Below are 20,644 nucleotides of genomic sequence, written 5' to 3' on the forward strand. Positions count from 1 at the left end.
AAGGCCCGTACAGGACCTGCAACATGCGGTCGTGCATTATCCTGCTCAAATGTAGGATTTCGCAGGGATAGAATGAAGGGTAGAGCCACGAGTCGTAACACATCTGAAATGTAACTTCCACTGTTCAAAGTGCCGTCAGTGCCAACATGAGGTGACCGAGACGTGTAACCAATGGCACCCCATACCATCACGCCGGGTGATGATGCGCCAGTATGGCGATGACGAATACACGCTTCCAATGTTCGTTCACGGCAATGTCGCCAAACACGGATGCGTCCATCACGATGCTGTAAACAGAACCTCTATTCATCCGAAAAAATGACGTTTCGCCATTCGTGCACCCAGGTTCGTCGCTGAGTACACCATCGCAGGCGCTCCTGTCTGTGATGCAGCGTCAAGGGTAACCGCAGCCATGGTATCCGAGCTGATAGTCCATGCTGCTGCAAACGTCGTCGAACTGTTCGCGCAGATGGTTGTTGTCTTGCAAACGTCCCCATCTGTTGACTCAGGGATCGAGACGTGGCTGCACGATCCGTTACAGCCATGCGGATAAGATGCCTGTCATCTCGACTACTAGTGATACAAGGCCGTTTGGATCCAGCACGGCGTTGCGTATTACCCTCCTGAACCCACCGATTCCATATTCTGCTAACAACCATTGGATCTCGATCAACGCGAGCAGCAATGTCGCGATACAATCACCCGCAATCGCCATAGGCCACAGTCCTACCTTTAATAAAGTCGGAAACGTGATGGTACGCATGTCTCCTCCTTAACGAGGCATGACAACAACGTTTCACCAGGTAACGCCGGTCAACTGCTGTTTGTGTATGATAAATTGGTTGGAAACTTTCCTCACGTCAGCACGTTGTAGGTGTCGCCACCGGCGCCAACGTTGTGTGAATGCTTTAAAAGCTAATCATTTGCATATCACAGCATCTTTTTCCTGTCGGATAAATTTCGCGTCTGTAGCACGTCATCTTCGTGGTGTAGCAATTTTAATGGCCAGTAGTGTAGATCCAATGTGCAGAATCCGGGACTGAGACTTTGGATAGCAATGATGTTGCAGATGGGGATGGAGGTGCTGCGGTGGTGGTGTTGATGATGATGGTAGTACAGATAACGGAGTTGGACTGAAAACCCAAGAATGAGGTAACCTTTACGACAGCAGATGTCACGGATTTGGATAACGCTGGTAATGGTGTGCGAGAGAGGATGCTGGACTCACCGGGTAGCGCTGCTTGGGCAGCGGCTTGAGCCTGAAGCCGAAGGGTGGCTGGTATGCCCTGGCGGGCGGCGGCGGCAGCACCAGGTTGGTGTGCGGCTCCGGGTCCTCGTAGACGGGCGCCGGCGGCACCAGCGGGAAGGCGGGCAGCGGCCGCGGCGCTGGGTCCGGGGGCGTGATCGGCTCCAGCTTGCCCGACGGCACCATGATGGCCAGCGACGCCGTCTGCGAGCACACACAGCGCCGGTCAGCTGCGGCGTGAAGCGCCCCGTAAATATACAAAAAACTGTCAGGTTTCACTACACTGGTGTCCAAAGCATGACGACGAAATAAACTTTTGTGTGCTGTATTGTAAGTAGGCTGTGTAGGTTTTTATGGTGGTAACGCCACGTAGCGCGCTGTACGAAAATCACTGACTGTGCTGTGTGCAGCATGTGGCTGGTTGGACTCATTGTTGGAATATTCTCTTGTGTATGCTATGGTCGCAGGTTCGAATCTGTAAGATGGCAAGAACTATGCCCCTTACATGAAGTCATTACAGATCACCTAACTCACGTTGAGCGAACAGTAGGGCTGAACAAAATGACTAACAAGGCACAATGCATCTTGTAGAGGGTAAGTATGGACGTAGTGAAATAATTAATGTCGCTTGATGGTTTTACAGTAATTCACACGACATGAAAACTTTGTGGAAACGAGTCGATTTACTGGACGCTAGTTTACCCCAGGGAAGTATTTAGAGTCGACCGTGGCCGGCCGGGGGAACGGCTAAGGGAAGTGACAATAGGCAGCTTAGGGCGGCTCAAGCTCTGAGAAAGCGGTAACGGTGCGCGGCCTCCAGCCGCCTTAAGATGAGTGACAGTGAGTGGGTGGTTGACACCAACTCCATGCTGGTGCACCGGGAAACATACGGAGAACTTGTACGCCTGTTGATAAATGTCTGTCGTCCCGTTTTCTGTGAAACATGCGAGAAAGCCGCGCAAAGCTACGGTGGAGCGGTCAGCAGAGGTCAAAATATGTGTGTTCGTGACTATAGCAGCTTCACACTGAATTCACGGTCTGCAGAGTCTGAAGCAAATCAGGTGAAGAGCGACAGAATGAAATACGTCGGCCTCCGACGGGAATGTAGGACTGAGGAATTTTAAGTACTCTCCTGGGAGTCAGAATTCCTGAAAACTTGGTGTTTGTTCAGACGCTAACCTTGATGGGTGGCCTGGGAGGAGCAAAATAGAACTTGAGAGGAAGGGAAATTTTGTGGGAATTTATCCACTTCCCAGAACGGGCATTGGTCGGCGCTGGGAAGCGACGCATAATTAACGTGACTTGTGCTGCAATTGGTGTAAGTGATTTTGCTGGAGGGGAAACCGAGGCAAAGAGCGGACTGTGAGAAGTCTCTGTAGTGGTCTTCCGTTCCCAGCTTGCCTAGAGTGCGGACGTGGCGTTCTTTACTCAGCTTGCCTGAGAAAGAGTGAGCATCTCTGCAGTTTAGGACTTAGCAAATGGAACGATTGAGCTTGGAGATAGGAAGTTTTGGTTCAGCTATGTACTGAGCAAGATAGCTAGGAGTGAATAGACGAGCGCAGCCTTGCAGCACCACAAGGTCGGCCGACGTCCACACAACGACGACGCTCCGCCACGCTGTATTCGGTGATATTGCGCCCGCTCCGGCCACTGATTAATTTGTTGGATCACGTCGGCAAAGTTTCCACGAGGGTTTCATGGGCCGTGTATTGTAGAATTCTTCTCGCACTTCGCATTACGCCTGGGTCAGTCGATAGGAATTACTTTTGAGTTGTCGCGCTTTACTCCACGTAAACGCAATTTATTACCACTGCCTGATAGGAGAGTCTTGTAATGTGATGATTGAAGGTCGGGAGTAAACAAATAAATTTGTGCTAATCGACTGCATCTGTTTTCAATTAAGTAGTTGAAATCCCAAGTCACTTGCTTAATTAATTTTATGTTCAACATTTGCATCTGGTGTTCAACAGCTGAATATAACATCAATGTGCACCCCTTTTTAATTAAAAAGTGATCAATTCTGAATAAATTAATGTCAACGCTGCTACCGCAGTTCAATCAGGAGTCACAGGGCCATATTACTTTTTTGCGTTATCCGATATTGCGGCAGTTTTGCACTCTCTGTTGATCTGTTAGTCAATTACCTGGGGGGGGGGGGACACACACACCAAAACCAGATAAGTGACGGGTGGTGTGTTACAAATCCTGCCTCAGACATGGATATGTGTGATGTCCTTAGGTTAGTTAGCTTTAATTAGTATTAAGTCTAGGGGACTGACGGCCTCAGATGTTAAGTCCCATAGTGCTTAGAGCCATTTGAACCATTTCGCTTGTGTAGTGTTGGGCAGTTGGATGCGAACAGCACGTAGCGTTGGGCAGTTGGAGGTGAGCTGTCAGCAGTGGTGGATGTGGAGAGAGAGATGCCAGAGTTTTGAGAGCGGACGATCTGGACGTGTGTCCGTCAGAAAAGGAAATTTGTAAGACTGGATGTCATCAACTGATATATATTATGACTTTTGAACACTATTAAGGGAAATACATTGTTTGTTCTCTATCAAAATCTTTCATTTGCTAACTATGCCTGTCAGTAGTTAGTGTCTTCAGTAGTTAGAATCTTTTATTTAGCTGGCAGTAGTGGCGCGCGCTGTATTGCAGTACCCGGCCGGAGTGGCCGAGCGGTTGCCGGCACGGTAATTCGGCGTGTTCGGTCAGAGGGTTAGCTGCCCTCTGTAATAAAAAAAACTGAGTTAATGCATCAACCACGAACTGAATCGGGTGTCTTTCGACGTCCGCCCCGAGCAGATACAACGAACGAAAACGAACAAAATGAGATTTTTTTTTTAAAAAAAAAAAGGTTCTAGGCGCTTCAGTCTGGAACCACGCGACCGCTACAGTCGCAGGTTCGAATCCTGCCTCGGGCATGGATGTGTGTGACGCCCTTACGTTAGTTAGGTTTAAATAGTTCTAAGTTCTACGGGACTGATAACCTCAGATGTTAACTCTCATAGTGCTCAGAGCCATTTGAACCATTTTGTATTGCAGTAGTTCGAGTAACGAAGATTTTTGTGAGGTAAGTGATTCATGAAAGGTATAGGTTATTGTTTGTCAGGGCCATTCTTTTGCAGGGATTATTGAAAGTCAGACTGCGTTGCGCTACAAATATTATGTGCCAATTTTGTGATAATTAGAATAAGTAAAGAGAGAAATGTCTGAATACGTTCAGTTTTCCTCAGCTGTTTGAAAATCAGATAACATAGAAGTTTACCAGCACAGTCATTCGTAATTTTCAAAGGGGACGTTTCAGTATCGTTATCAAGACACATAGGTCGGTGAAACTTGGACCATACACAGGAAGAACTGCTGTAGTATGGTACGTTAGTAACTGAAACAAATACACAAAGCGATGTACAGAAATGACTTTTGCAGCCAAAGGCAGTGATTTCACTGAAGTCACCGCGATTCATGATGGTCCCCTGGACATTACAAAAGACAGAACATGATTCTTATCCCTACAAGTGTCAGTACAACCCTGGTGTTTTTTGTCCGCTGCAGTGTATCCGCTATCGCACATACACAGCCCGCTCCCACCAATGTAAATTCATCGTTGAGTGAGACCTAGTAGAGCACTTCAGAGAAATATACTTTGAAGGGTCACTGTGTCCCCAGAGTATACATTGTGTAACTGTTTCGTCGCTGTGTATGAAGTAAACTTACGTGAAAATAGCACGGTGAAACGACATTGTACTATGGGAGATGGTAGAAGAACTCAGCCTTGAAAGTGACATAAGTGACTTTCCTGGTAAAAGTGATTCTGAAGCTGACGCTCCTGCAGCAGTTATGGACAATGCCGAAACTGATTAGTCTGCCGAATGTTCAGGCAGCGATGAAGAAGAACCAGTCCTCCACGGTAAGAATGGTCATTGATGGAAGACAGTTGACGCTAATAGAAGAGGCCATAAACGAATGGAATGATCAAGAATTGAGGATGTGTCAAAATATTTGTGGAATACGCACATATCATTAAATGAACAGTATCTTCACCTAAGTAAACTGCAAGTAAAATCTTTAGAGCTTGATGACTTTCAAGTTCCATCACCGAGAAGCTTCCACGACAGTTTTTCTTTGTTTCGAATTCTGGGTGCTTTAATACTAACAATTATTGAAAAAGTACATGACAGATGAAGTAAAATTTAGTACATGAGAGTCCAATTTCTTTATAAAATATTCTGTATTGAGGCAATTTCTCCAACAAATGATCGAGGGTCGCTATGATTGTGATGTACAGCCCGTGTGACAGTTTCACAGGGGTGCACTTTTTTTTGGTAATCGGTCTTCTCACTGGTTTGATGCGGCCCGCAACGAATTCCTCTCCTGTGCCAACCTCTTCATCTCAGAGTAGCACTTGCAACCTACGTCCACAATAATTTGCTGCATGCATTCCAATCTCTGTCTTCCTCTACAGTTTTTGCCCTCTACAGCTCCCTCTAGTACCATGGAAGTCATTCCCTCACGACTTAACAGATGTCCTATCATCCTGTCCCTTCTCCTTATCATTGTTTTCTACATATTCGTTTCCTCTCCGATTCTGCGCAGAACCTCCACATTCCTTACCTTATCAGTCCACCTAACTTTGAACATTCGTCTGTAGCACCACATCTCAAATGCTTACATTCTCTTCTTTTACGATTTTCTCACAGTCCATGTTTCACTACCGTACAGTGTTGTACTCCAGACGTACATTCTCAGAAATTTCTTCCTCTAATTAAGGGGTGCACTGCAAGGGTTAACAGATTGTGTGATGACCACGGATGACAATGCATGCTGTACAACTTGCTCCCATGCGTGCAATAGGGCGTCGCTCTCCTCCACCACCATGGTTGACAACTGATAGATGGTCTCTGGTGCATGTGGACGTGCTACTATATGTCTCGCCAACGCATCCCACATGTACTCGATGTGATATAAGTCGGGGAACGGGTTGGCCAATCATTCGCCGAGTATCCTTCGTATTAAGAGGTCCTCTACCAGCGCAGTTCGGTGTGGTCGCCCCTGATTATCGATAAAACTGAAGTCAGGGCCGAATGCACCCCCGGAAAGACGCATGTGGATACGGTGTACAGTGTCACAATAACGTTGACCAGTGAGTGTAATACGTTCAAAGATGTCAGTACGCCCATGCAACGTCATGGCCCCCCACACCATAATACCTGTCCACGATTACGATCATACTCGACAATACTGAACATACTCTCGTATGGCGAGAGGTGGCAACACATCTTATTGCGAATTTCTTTGAGTTACCTCCTGTGCTGTTCTGTACCGGTTCTGTCTATGAACGATCTAAGTTAACCGAGATATGTTACTTGGCAGTGATACATCAGACGAAAGTTACTTCCGTTTTGGACACCTAGTGTGTATAAATGACCTAGTGGGTTTTCGCGGGTGATACTGTTGTGTATAGAGAAGTCGCAAAACTAGAAAATTGCAAGGAAATGGAGGAAGGCGTCCAGGTGATCGACGCGGGGTGCAAGGATTGCTAGTTGAGCTTCAGCGTAAACAAATCTAACGCACTGCACATAAATGGACAGAAATATCTGTTACTGTATGATTAAACGATTGCGAAACAGTCACTAAAACTACCTACATCCATTAAATATCTGTAAGTATACAGATGCAGCGATTTAAGGTGCAACGACAGCATAAAATTAGTCCTACGAAAGTCAGATGCCAGACTGAACGATTAGAAATCCTCAGAAAGTTTGGATTGCCTACGAAAGAGGTAACTTACATAATTCTCTTTCATCCGATGCTTCAGTATTGCTCATCGGCCTGGTACCATTACCAGACGGGATTCAGGGCTGGTTCGTTTAGTAAGCACGTAAGTGTCGCTGAGACGTAGAGCCATCTCCAGCGGCAAACGCCACAAGAGAGGCGTTCTGCATCACAGTGCGGCTTACTATTAACATTCTGAAGGCATACGTTCCTAGTAGAATCAGGCAGGATACCGCTGCCTCCTACGTAAATTTCTCGAAGAAACCAGGAAGGCGACATGAGAGAGATTCGAACTCTCATGAATGCTTGTCACCAATCGTTCTACATGCACGCCATTCGCAAATGCAACAGGAAAGGGGGGGGGGGGGGGGAGTGGTGTAGTACACTATGTTCTTTCCACTACACGCCATAATGTAACTTCCGGAGTACAGATGTACGTGTTACTAATTCCTGTATACTCCAAAAGCCCTTGTGCGATACAGTCGGAGAGCACAATGTGCCAATATTGGTCAGTCGCCGCGCTCTTCCACTCACTGCCATCAGTTTGAATGTTAGTTAGAATACCACACTGATTTACTAGCTCTGGTCCTATTGTAGCTGACGTGCATCTTCCGTCTTCCAGCCTTGGAACTGATTTATCCAACCAGTTATAAAAGAACCTACAGTTTCAAGAACTCGTCAGATCATCATTTTTCAGGCATGAAAATTACTTCCACCGGTGGGTCACAAAAAAAAACCAACCAAACAAACAATAAGTACGACTGTGATCGAGACACAAACCTTAAGTGCCCACACAACAGAGCCAAGCACGTCGTGCTTGTGTGTGTGTGTGTGTGTGTGTCGCCATGTGTATCCTAATATGTGTTTCCATTTCTTGTCCATTATCAGTGAAGGCAAAAACCTGAGTAGTTAGGCCGTGTCATAATCCACAGGTTTCTTCTGGTAGCTGGCCACCCAGAGACACCTGAAACGTCCACAAGTGGATCCAAGCAAAGGGATGGAAAATTCGAGTCTCGTAGAAGTTTGAAACAGAGTAAGACGCAACCAAACAACTCATAAGATTTTTACCATAAACTACACTCCTGGAAATGGAAAAAAGAACACATTGACCCCGGTGTGTCAGACCCACCATACTTGCTCCGGACACTGCGAGAGGGCTGTACAAGCAATGATCACACGCACGGCACAGCGGACACACCAGGAACCGCGGTGTTGACCGTCGAATGGCGCTAGCTGCGCAGCATTTGTGCACCGCCGACGTCAGTGTCAGCCAGTTTGCCGTGGCATACGGAGCTCCATCGCAGTCTTTAACACTGGTAGCATGCCGCGACAGCGTGGACGTGAACCGTATGTGCAGTTGACGGACTTTGAGCGAGGGCGTATAGTGGGCATGCGGGAGGCCGGGTGGACGTACCGCCGAATTGCTCAACACGTGGGGCGTGAGGTCTCCACAGTACATCGATGTTGTCGCCAGTGGTCGGCGGAAGGTGCACGTGCCCGTCGACCTGGGACCGGACCGCAGCGACGCACGGATGCACGCCAAGACCGTAGGATCCTACGCAGTGCCGTAGGGGACCGCACCGCCACTTCCCAGCAAATTAGGGACACTGTTGCTCCTGGGGTATCGGCGAGGACCATTCGCAACCGTCTCCATGAAGCTGGGCTACGGTCCCGCACACCGTTAGGCCGTCTTCCGCTCACGCCCCAACATCGTGCAGCCCGCCTCCAGTGGTGTCGCGACAGGCGTGAATGGAGGGACGAATGGAGACGTGTCGTCTTCAGCGATGAGAGTCGCTTCTGCCTTGGTGCCAATGATGGTCGTATGCGTGTTTGGCGCCGTGCAGGTGAGCGCCACAATCAGGACTGCATACGACCGAGGCACACAGGGCCAACACCCGGCATCATGGTGTGGGGAGCGATCTCCTACACTGGCCGTACACCACTGGTGATCGTCGAGGGGACACTGAATAGTGCACGGTACATCCAAACCGTCATCGAACCCATCGTTCTACCATTCCTAGACCGGCAAGGGAACTTGCTGTTCCAACAGGACAATGCACGTCCGCATGTATCCCGTGCCACCCAACGTGCTCTAGAAGGTGTAAGTCAACTACCCTGGCCAGCAAGATCTCCGGATCTGTCCCCCATTGAGCATGTTTGGGACTGGATGAAGCGTCGTCTCACGCGGTCTGCACGTCCAGCACGAACGCTGGTCCAACTGAGGCGCCAGGTGGGTATGGCATGGCAAGCCGTTCCACAGGACTACATCCAGCATCTCTACGATCGTCTCCATGGGAGAATAGCAGCCTGCATTGCTGCGAAAGGTGGATATACACTGTACTAGTGCCGACATTGTGCATGCTCTGTTGCCTGTGTCTATGTGCCTGTGGTTCTGTCAGTGTGATCATGTGATGTATCTGACCCCAGGAATGTGTCAATAAAGTTTCCCCTTCCTGGGACAATGAATTCACGGTGTTCTTATTTCAATTTCCAGGAGTGTATATGAGATTTTCAACAAGGGGAGCAGAAATGTTTTACATTGCATTTTCAACAGTGATTATCTATGAATAAATTTACTCAATAGATAGAATCTGAAAAATGAGTTAAATTTTGTGCCAGAGCCATTATGTGAACCCAGGTTTCCTTGCTTCCTGGGGAGGAATGCTAACCGTTACACCACCGCAGCACAATGGTTGAGATTGAAGTTTGTGTTGGGGAGGGCATTAGACTTGTTTAGTGTGTGCAGGAATGTTCGCCATAGTGCTGTGGTGGTGTAATGGTTAGCATTTCTGTCTCTCTAAGCAAGGAGACCTAGGTTCAAATCCCCCACCAGGGCACGAACTTAAATTTATTTCTTCAGATTCCATCATTATCGTAGATAAAGATGAGACTCAAATGTCTTGAGGAAAATTTATTTATAAGATCCATAGATTTACTCAAGAGCTTCTTAAAGGTTTTATTAAATGTCTTCCAACGATTTTATTTTATAGTCTCTCAGAAACTCTGTTACACTTTCGTTTAGACTATCCCAGTCTGTTGGAATTCTTGCAGAACGACAAATTCTTGTAGAATGACAACCAATTTCAAGTACGTCCTCCCTCAGACTGACTAGACAAGGACGCCAAAGACTTGAACAGTATTCTGGAATACATCACATTAGAGTTCTGTTCGCAGTCTGTTTAACAGAAGCAATGCACTCTCTCCGCAGCCTTTCAGCAAATCTAACGTCTTTCATTCGTCTTCTCTACTACTCATTCCACGTTTATGGATTCGTACTTTTACCTCTAGCCACTTAAAAGATGTTACATGTTCGACACGTTTACCACTAACGTTGTAATCGCATACTGTCTGGATGTTTCTTCTTGTTTTTCGAAATAATCCAAATTTAATGGCAGATACTATTCAGTAAACATGTGCGAGAAAGTATACCATTACGCTTCCTTGTCTTTCTTGTACAAGTTTAAAAACGGAGACTTTCGGCGATATCTGACACAAAAAAACTCTCTGATACGGAGAGTTATGAAGAATACATATAGCTATAGCAAATCTAAATTGGGACACCATACTGGCGTCTGAACGTTAATCATTTGTTTTGACCATCGGTGTATCCTACTTGGTTGAAAACAACAACTTCGTGGCTACATTTATCTTAGAAATCACATTGTGAATAGTGGGTGTTACGGAGAGATACCCACAAGAAAAGGCTTGGAAATTAAATGAAACTAAGATTATTTGAAGATCACAGGTTGCAAAACGTGTGATAAAATGTGTAAGACGGTGAAGAATTTAGGAAAATGACATCAGTAGCAATGTAGCTATGTAGGAACAAATTAAAGATGTGATGATACAATTTTTATTGCTTTCATAGTAAAGACAAAGTACCTGTTCTTGTATTAGAAAGAATGTCAACAGCGTCCATCATCCATGGTAGCCGAAACAGTAGTACGGGGAAACAAGGAAAGGCATGCGGTCCGATAGAAATGTATATTTGGTGCCAAGTTGGCAAATCTCCCAATGCAGATTACAGCTTGCTGCGCCCCCAAGGTCGACGGGCATTTACATAGAATGGTCTCAGCGAGACGATAAATCTGACATGCTCGCGAGTAATGTGTTCTGCACCATGCACAGAACTCTATTCTCTATTCGCAAAAAATACAAAACAATGCCATGCAGACTTACTTCACGTGTCATTAATGCTCGTAAAATTGGCCGACTATATTTACTTTATCCGAAATTTATAACGGCAACAATAGCTCCCAAAGCTGCCTAATTACGAAGGCAAAATCATACGGTGAAATAAATTATTTTTGCAACAATAAAAGTTTATTTCTGTAGTGTGCGTACTGTAAGACACCATCAGATTATTTGACCTGTCGCTCTAACGAAGTAGGCGACTGTCAGCAAGATGTCTCGTGGTCTTATCGTGGCGTGTTTACCTTCTGCCGTTAGGCCAGATGATAGAAATGCCACTTGCACGCTTACAGTAGCAGATTGACGGTGACCAACTTTAAACAGAACTTGATTAATTTTCACACACATTTATTAAAATAATAACAAGCATAAAAATGACTTAACTTGGTTCTGGATGCTATTTACAATTGACAATCTGAAGTTCCTTTGGTATTGGTACGTTAATCTTATTCTCATACATATACCTCTGATACTTGACAAAAGTGTCTATACATTTATCTTCAAGGCTATGTACAGGAATATGGTAATCTTATTAGGCGCAGACTGAAACTTGACTATAGACTGGTACAGACAAATGTAGACTGACTAATCGGAGGTCTGTACACTCATTATAATACCTCGCGCATTCATGTATCACTGCGCGAGTGTGATCTGCGAGGAGAAAAGGTTCTACGTTAGTAGCAATCACATTGGCTGCGTTACATATTAATATGCGGATCGGCGGAAGCAGAATTTGGTCCGTCTCTAAGGCAGCACCATCTCGTAGTGCGGAGACGGACGAGCGCTGCGCCTGCGCTGTTGTGCTTAGCGGGGCGCGCTCTAGTGGGAAAGTTGTGTACGCGCTGACTACGCAGAACTATGTACACAACAATTTCTCAGCCTGTTTTTCGTTGTGCTCTATGCATTTCGTCCAGATATACACTGACGGAAAAAGAGTCGCAAAACCTAGAAGGAGTTGTGCGACATAAGCGGAAGTTCGTAGGTCGTGTTCCAACATCTAAAAGGTGACGTCTGTTCAGATTTCGCGCCAGTCGCGTAAGAGTGTCGCTAGTAGCGCCACTATGAGGATGCAAATCATGTTTACTTTAAATACATGCTGTAACAGTCGTGTGGGTTAGTTACGTTTGTGATTGGACGTGGTGAGCTGATGTTAGTCAAGGTTGACTCTGAGGCGACAAAGATGTCATTATCATCTCACTGAGTTTGAACGAGGTCGTGTAATAGGGCTATGAGAAGCTGGATGTTCCTTCTGCGATATTACAGTTACATTTGGCAGGAATATAGCCACTGTACGTGATTGCCGGCAGCAGAGGTCACGATAATGTACGGTCGCAATAAGACCGGGCTCCGGACGGCCACTGACCCCAGACCATTGCTATTTACGACTTCAGTCTTGTCAAACAAGAGCTCATTGAAGGTCAGGGTGGAGGTCTGTCGTACTTTCTGATGAGAGATGGCCTTGGCTCGGTGCCAGTGATGGTCGTGTGTTGGTTAGGATGCTAGTTGAGGGCAATCAAACAACCTGTCTGCGTGCTAGACACACTGGAATTACATGTAGAGTTATGGTCTGGAGCTGGGGTGCGATTTGGCATGACATCAGGAGCACTCGTGATTATCCCATGCATTCTGACTGCAAGTTTGTACGTCAGTCTAGTGATTCGACCTGTCGTGCTGATGTTCATGAACAATATTCGAGCAGATGTTTTCCAGCAGGATAACGCTCGTTCACATACCGCTATTGTAACCCAACACGCCATATAAAGTGTTGACATGTTGCCTTGGCCTGCTCCATTACCATATCTGTCTGCGGTCTAGCACATGTGGGACATCATCACACGACAACACCAGCGTCATCCACAAACACCATTAGCGACGCCTGCGTTGACCGACCAAGTAAAAGACGCATGGGCCTCCATCCCACAAACTGATGTCTGGCACCAGTACAACTCTAAGCAAGCAACTTTGCACGCTTGCATTCAACATTCAAGCGATTACACCGGTTATCAATGTACCAGCATTTCACATTTGCAATGGATTGTCTGGCACTTACACTACATTAACTGTGATCTTGCAATGTTAATCATTAAAATATATTACCTAGGCAAAAATATCTCCGAAATTTCTTTACTATACATTAATTTTTTGTGTTGCGATTTTTCTCCGTCAGTGTATTTAAAATTTTTAGACTCTCGAAAAGGTGTATAACAGATAACTGATCTGCAGAGAAGTTCTGTTCCTCAGTGTATTTGTTGAGGTCCTCGTTGGGAAACATCATACTGTATAGATGTTTGGAGCTTCTTTGTTGACATTTGGCGAATAAACACACATCGAAAAAAGTTTTACAACACCCCAGTTCCCAGAACTCCTGAAGATAGGTGCTGACTGCAGATATTGTGTCACAGACACGGTCACTTTGACTGTTCAGAGATGTCACTAAACCCACCCAAAGATGTAAACAACCATGCATGAGGAGCGCCTACTAGACGGAGGGGGTCCGTCAGCCGATCAGTTCCAGTTATTCCACCAGGAAGGAGGTACACGGCTCGTGTTGTCTGTAGTTCAACAATGCCTAGACGGTCAATACCGCGGTTCGATCGCGTCCGCATTGTTACTTTGTGCCAGGAAGGGCTCTCAACAAGAGAAGTGTCCAGGCGTCTCGGAGTAAAGCAAACCGATGTTGTTCGGATATGGAGGAGATACAGAGAGACAGGAACTGTCTATGCATGCCTCGCTCTAGGCGCCCAAGGGCTTCTACGTCAGTGGATGACCGCTTCCTACGGATTATGACTAGGAGGAACTCTGACAGCAACGCCACTATGCTGAATAATGCTTTTCGTGCAGCCACAGGACGACGTGTTACGATTCAAACTGTGTGCAATAGGCTGCATGATGCGCAACTTCACTCCCGACGTCCATGGCGAGGTCCATCTTTGTAACCACGACACCATGCAGCGCGGTACAGGTGGGCCCAACGACACGCCGAACGGACCGCTCAGGACTGGCATCACATTTTCTTCACTGATGAGCGTCGCGTATGCCTTCAAACAGACAATCGTCGAAGACGTGTTTGGAGGCAAACCGGTCAGGCTGAACGCCTCAGACACACTTTCCAGCGAGTGCAGCAAGGTGGGGTGGCATTATGTGGGGCCGACAAACGCCGCTGGTGGTAATGGAAGGCGCCGTAACAGCTGCACGATACGTGAATGCTATCCTCCGACCGATAGTGTAACCATATTGGCAGCTTAATGGCGAGGCATTCGCGTTCATGGACGACCATTCGCTCCCGCATCGTGCGCATCTTGTGAATGGCTTCCTTCAGGATAACGACATCGCTCGACTAGAGTGGGCAGCATGTTCTCCAGACATGAAGCCCATCGAACATGCCTGGGATAGATTGAAAAGGGCTGTTTATGGACGACGTGACCCACCAACCACTCTGTGGCATCTATGACGAATCGCCGTTGAGGAGTGGGGGACAATCTGGACCAACAGTGTCTTGATGAACCTGTGGATAGTACGCCACGACGAATACAGGCATGCATCAATGCATGAGGGTGTGCTGCTGGGTATTAGAGGTACCGGTGTGTACAGCAGTCTGGACCACCACCTCTGAATGTCTCGCTGTACGGAGGTAGAACATGCAATGTGTGGTTTTCATGAGCAATAAAAAGAGCGGAAATGATGTTTATGTTGATCTCTATTCCAATTTTCTGTACAGTTTCCGGAAATGTCGGAACCGAAGTGATGGATAACTGTTTTTGAAGTGTGCATATCACACATGGGATTATTCAGAATGTGCAGTTAGTGTGAACATCCTTTTCGAGGACGATATTTCTGATCTGCATTGCCGTAGTCTATAGGAGAAACGTTGTTGTAGGGGAAGAATACATCGCATGTAAAGATGGCAGAAACTAGCCTCAGGCAAGGCCAGTTTTGCTTCCAGAGGAGTGTAAGACCACGCGAGGCAATAGTGACCCAACGACTTATTTCAGAAGACAGATGAAGAAAGGGAGATCTGCATTTACGGCATTTGTAGACTTGGAGCTAGAATTTGACACGGCTGTCTGGAACACACTTCTTGAAATTGTGGAAGTAGTAAGAATACAATACAGGGAGCTAAAAATTATCTACAACTTATACACAAACAGTTATAAGAATCGAAGGATATGAAAGGGAAGCACTAATTGAGAATGAAGTGAGACAGTATTGTGGCCTAGTTGAATATCCTCACCAATGGCCGATATCGATCGCGGCTCAGAGGCTCTACAACTCCCGGTAGACGATAACCACCAGGGGCGTGCCTAGCATGTCACGTACGCCGAGCTGCTCGCAGCAGCGAGGCCTGGCCGGCAGCTGTGACTCAGCGTAGTGTAATTCATTCCATGAGCTGCTGTCAGTCACATTGTACTGGACTTTGTTCTTGTTATTGGCTTACAGATTTCTGCTCTCGATGAACTTGACATTGCTTATCAATTAAACATTTGTATCTGTAGCCGACAAGAAACCTGTCGTCTATGTTACTGAATCTACACGTTGCTCAAACACTAATGGAAACAAAAGAGGAATTGGAAATACAATTACTGTTCAGAGAGAAGAAATAAAAACTAAGATTTAATGATGACATTCTAATTCTGTCACACACACCAAAGTTCTTGGAAGATAAACCGAATGGTACGGATAAGTGTCTTGAAAAGAGGTTATAAGATGAATATCAACAAAAGTAAAATAACTGCTACGGTGCTGAAATGGCTAGCACATTTGCCTAGTAAGCAGGGGACATGTGTTTCTTCAGCTTGTATCATATGAAACAAGGGTAAAGGTATGTTGTCGAATTAAATCAGGCGACACGGAGGGAATTGGTTTAGCACGTGAGACTCTATACGTGGTACATGAATTGTGGTATTTGACCAGATCAATAAGTAATGATGGTCGAAGTAGAGAAGATATAAAATACAGACGATACCAAGAAAATCTTTTCTGAGAAAGACAAATTTGTTAACATCTGACATGAACTCCTGCTTGAGGGTAGCCTTGTACAAAAAGTCAAGAAGACAATAGAAGCTTTTGAAATGTGGTGCTATAGCAGAATGTTGAAGATAGTTTGGATACGTAATGACGAGATAGTGAATCGAATCAGGGAGAAAAAAAATTATGGCACAACTTGACTAAAAGAAGGGATCGGTTGATAGGACCCATCCTGAGGCATGAAGAAATCGTCTATTTGGTAATGGAACGAAGTGTGTGTGTGTGTGTGTGTGTGTGTGTGTGTGTGTGTGTGTGTGTGTGTGTGCGTGCGTGGAGGGAGTGAAGGTAACATTGTGGAAGGTGAGCAAGGCTTGACCACAGCATGCAGGTTGAAAAGGATGTAGGTCGCAATAGTTATATTTTGATAGAGAAATTTGCACAGGATAGACGAGTAGGGCGAGCTGCATGAAATCAGTCTTTGGATTGAAAATCAGAACAACAACAACAAAAGCAACAGTCAGTCGTATAAAGTATGTGTGGGGCGCGTTGGTGAGATGAGTTACTAACCTTCAACTACCATCAGAAGATCTTTCTGACATCCATACAACACTACCTTAGGAATAAGTTTGACTGCTAAGAGTTTTTGGACAGCCTCCTACAGAACGTACACTATGTGATCAAAAGTATACGGACACCCCCAAAAACATACGTTTTTAATATTAGGGGCATTGTGCTGCCATCTACCGCCAGGTACTCCATATCGACGACCACAGTGGTCACTAGACATCGTGAGGGAGCAGAATGGGGCGCTCCGCGGAACTCATAGACTTCGAATGTGGTCATGTGATTGGGTGTCACATGTGTCATACGTCTGTACAAGAGATTTCCACACTCCTAAACATCCCTAGGTCCACTGTTTCCCATGTGATAGTGAAGTGCAAACGTGAAGCGACACGTACAGCAAAAAAGCGTATAGGCCGACCTCGTCTGTTGACTGACAGAGACCGCAGACAGTTGATTAGGATCTTAATGTGTAATAGGCAGACATCTATTCAGATCATCACACAGGAATTGCAAACTGCATCAGGACCCACTGTAAGTACTATGACAGTTAGGCTGGAGGTGAGAAAACTTGGATTTCACGGTCGAGCGGCTGCTCATAAGCCACACATTACGTCGGGAAATACCAAACTATGCCTCGCTTGATGTAAGGAGCGTAAACATTGGACGATTGAACAGTGGAAAAACGTTGTGCGGAGTGACGAATCACGGTATACAATGTGGCGGGGGGTGTGGGTATGGCGAATGTCCGGTGAACGTCATCTACCAGCGTGTGTAGTGCCAACAGTAAAATTCGGAAATTCGGAGGCGGTGGTGTTATGGTGTGGTCGTGTTTTTCATGAAGGGGGATCCCAGCACAGGTCTATATTGATGTTTCAAGCACCTTCTTGCTTCCCTCTGTTGAAGAGCAATTCGGGGATGGCGGTTGCATCTTTCAACACGATCGAGTGCCTGTTCATAAGGCACGGCCTGTGGCGGAGTTGTTACGACAATAACATCCCTGTAATGGACTGTCCTGCACAGAGTCCTGACCTGAATCGTACAGAACACCTTTGGGATGTTTTGGAACGCCGACTTCGTGCCAGGCCTCACCGACCGACATCGATACCTCTCCTCATTGCAGCACTCCGTGAAGAATGGACTGCCATTCCCCAAGAAACCTTCCAGTTCCCGATTGAACGTATGTCTGCGAGAGCGTAAGCTGTCATCAAGGCTGAGGGTCGGCCAACAGCATATAGAATTCCAGCATTATCAATGGAGGGCACTACGACCTTGTAAGTCATTTTCAGCCAGGTGTCCGGATACTTTTGATCACATAGTCTATCATGTGTCTGCTAAGCAAATGTGCCACATCCCCTGTTAACTGTGTGGAAGAAGTTTCCTGTTTCGTTACCCTACAGTAAAAGGGACTGTCTAGGCCCTGCCGTGAGAGAGACATCGTCTTCTGTATGTCTGTCACCGAGTTCAGCTTCTGGTACTCCAATACACTGTAAACCTGGTGTAAGGTTGAGAGGTGGCATGAGCCCCCTCTCATATTTCTATCTTACGATTCTCCTCTCTAGTTGCATGCGGTGGAGGTTCCGTTGTTCCTTCACACGCGGACTTCCCATGTAGCGTCTCTCGCCACCCGGGTGGTCCAGTGACAGGCGGGCTCTTCTCACTTTGAAAGGGTAGGTTGACAGGTGTGGGGGCCGAGTGAATACTCTCCGGACGCCGACATTGTCAGGAGACGCGGCCGCGAAAGCCGGAAGTGGCGGCTGGGCTGGTGGTTCCGTTGCTTCGCAGAAGCTTAGCGAAAACACTTTCTGGCGGGCTACCAGCGAGGCGTGGGAATGACTTGTGTACCCTGGCAGTTGTGGCGCGAAAATTCCCGCACTTTCTGCAAAATAGTAACGGTGATTGGTTTGCTCAGGGCATAGCGCCGTGACGTAGCAAAATCAGCACAGAAATTGGCGCCAAGAATCTCCATTGGTGGAATGGTAGTGCTCCGGCAATGGAGTGGAATTTCCGCCGGTTTTAGGGTTGCTGATTGGAACGTAACCACGGCCACTGTCGTGGGGGCGGGAATGTTCGGTGTTCGGCCTGTACGGGTGCTCTGGGTAGTCGGCAGTCGCCTTTCGGTCGAGGTCGTCGGAGCAACCAGCCCTCGCCTGCGGTACGCCAGATCGTGTTCTGGGAGATAAGAAGACTGTTGGTAATGTACGTCCGCAGCACCGGCAGATAGGGATTTTCCTAGGTGATAATCAGAGCTCAGCAGAGCGCGCCTGTTCATCCTTTTCTAACTTTGTTCAGTTTCGAGTAGCAGCAATTACTATTGGGTTAGCTGTGTGTCTCTCTTGAGATTTGAGTGGAAAGGAATTGGCTCCACATACCACTTCGTCTTAAACCTCACGATCTAAGTTAGGGACAACTTCACCTTTACTGTGTTTGTATGAATCTCCAATTTTAGCCAATTTGATGTTTTATATTTCCTGTGTCTCTTTTACTATTCTGCGTTTAATCTTAATAAATCATATTGTTATTTTGGACAGAACTTTCTTTCTGTTAATCAATAGAGCAACCCTATCATTCCTCACTATGCTAATGAAACCTTTGTTTATTTAACTTATTTATCAAATTAAATTATTGCAGGTGCCAAACTCTCTTCTACTCCACTAGCAGGGTTGATTAGAGTCAGTTCGCGTGTTTGTTTTATCCTTGTGCAACAGCAAAAGTCGGAGTTAGAATAGGGGGGGCTTAGAGCATGATTTACACATGTGGATTCTAGTAGAATTTAGTGATAAATACACTACTAGCCCCGGCACCTCGCATAATATGGCGACCCTGCCAGGATCTTTCCTGAGAATCACTGATTAACAAACAGTATTCTTAGTACGAACATTCAAATTTTTTTTCTCTAATTTTTTTATTGATTAATACCCAAGTTTTTCTGGTAGTTCCGCGTTTAGTTTTAAGTAGCGGCGCATGATTACAGTTTTTGTTTTCAGTGTATATATTTTTTTTTGTTCATTGTTTTTTTGTGTTTCGTTGATGTGGTGTCCGTACCACATCGCACTTTGTCGGATTTGTGTGCGGTTTCTGGACCACATCAAATTGTGCTTGTAATTACAGCGTTGCAACAGCGTTGTTAAAATTTTGTGTCTATGTCGAAAAATATTGGGAGTAGATGATTTTATTGTGAATTTTAGATAAATTTGTTTTTTTTTTATGAATGATCACGAGAAGTAAGGCACGACTATCAGCGAGCGAAACTAAAACAAAAGAGAATAGCATAATGGATAAGTGGCAGTTTACTGACGGGAATAGGTTCGGAGATGAGATGGGCACATTTTTAGCAGGACAGGACGCCAGGGGCATTGATGAGGAAGGTGATTTGGACGCGATCTCAGAGCAGCGTTGCGGCCGTGATTATGATAGTGAAGTAGAGGATGAAACAGAGACAGGCACACAGGTCGAGCCGGTAGCAGAAGTTTATAGTCAAACGAACGAGTGCAGACAGAGGCCAGCTCGGTCACGTCAGAGCTCTAGCGCCCAGGTGTCCAGAGTTACATCGCCCATGTTTGAAGAGGATCAAGAAGATGACGTAAACCCAATACTGAGCTTCCTACGATCAATGAAAGAAGAAGCTGACGAACAGCGTAAGAAGGAGAAGGAAGAAGCTGACGAACAGCGTAAGAGGGACACTGAGGCAATAATCTCGCATATAGGGGCAATTCGTGGGGAATTATTAACAATAAAGAAAGAATGTGGAGAAGCAAAACAAATGTCAATGGTAGCACAAAAAGTAGCAGGCCTAGCCAAAACTGCAGCAACAGGGGCAATGAAAATCGCAAGAGTAACTCTTAAACTCGCAGGGCGCTTGCGACGTGCGACACAAGTCCACTCGAAATCCCTAGCGGCCTTAAAGAC

At 46.2% G+C, this 20,644-nt stretch overlaps 1 protein-coding gene across 1 annotated transcript in view; it reads right to left on the minus strand.

The window, feature by feature from the left end:
- The window catches only part of LOC126203674 (uncharacterized), a 142,779-nt gene that overhangs the window by 53,648 nt on the left and 68,487 nt on the right, over positions 1-20,644 (minus strand). Inside the window, exon 2 of the mRNA XM_049938040.1 lies at positions 1,229-1,450. Coding sequence (XP_049793997.1) covers positions 1,229-1,450 — 222 coding nt within the window. The remainder of the gene's footprint in view (positions 1-1,228; positions 1,451-20,644) is intronic.

The sequence above is a fragment of the Schistocerca nitens genome, chromosome 9 (assembly GCF_023898315.1).
Source record: "Schistocerca nitens isolate TAMUIC-IGC-003100 chromosome 9, iqSchNite1.1, whole genome shotgun sequence".
NCBI classification, from domain to species: Eukaryota; Metazoa; Arthropoda; class Insecta; order Orthoptera; family Acrididae; genus Schistocerca; species Schistocerca nitens.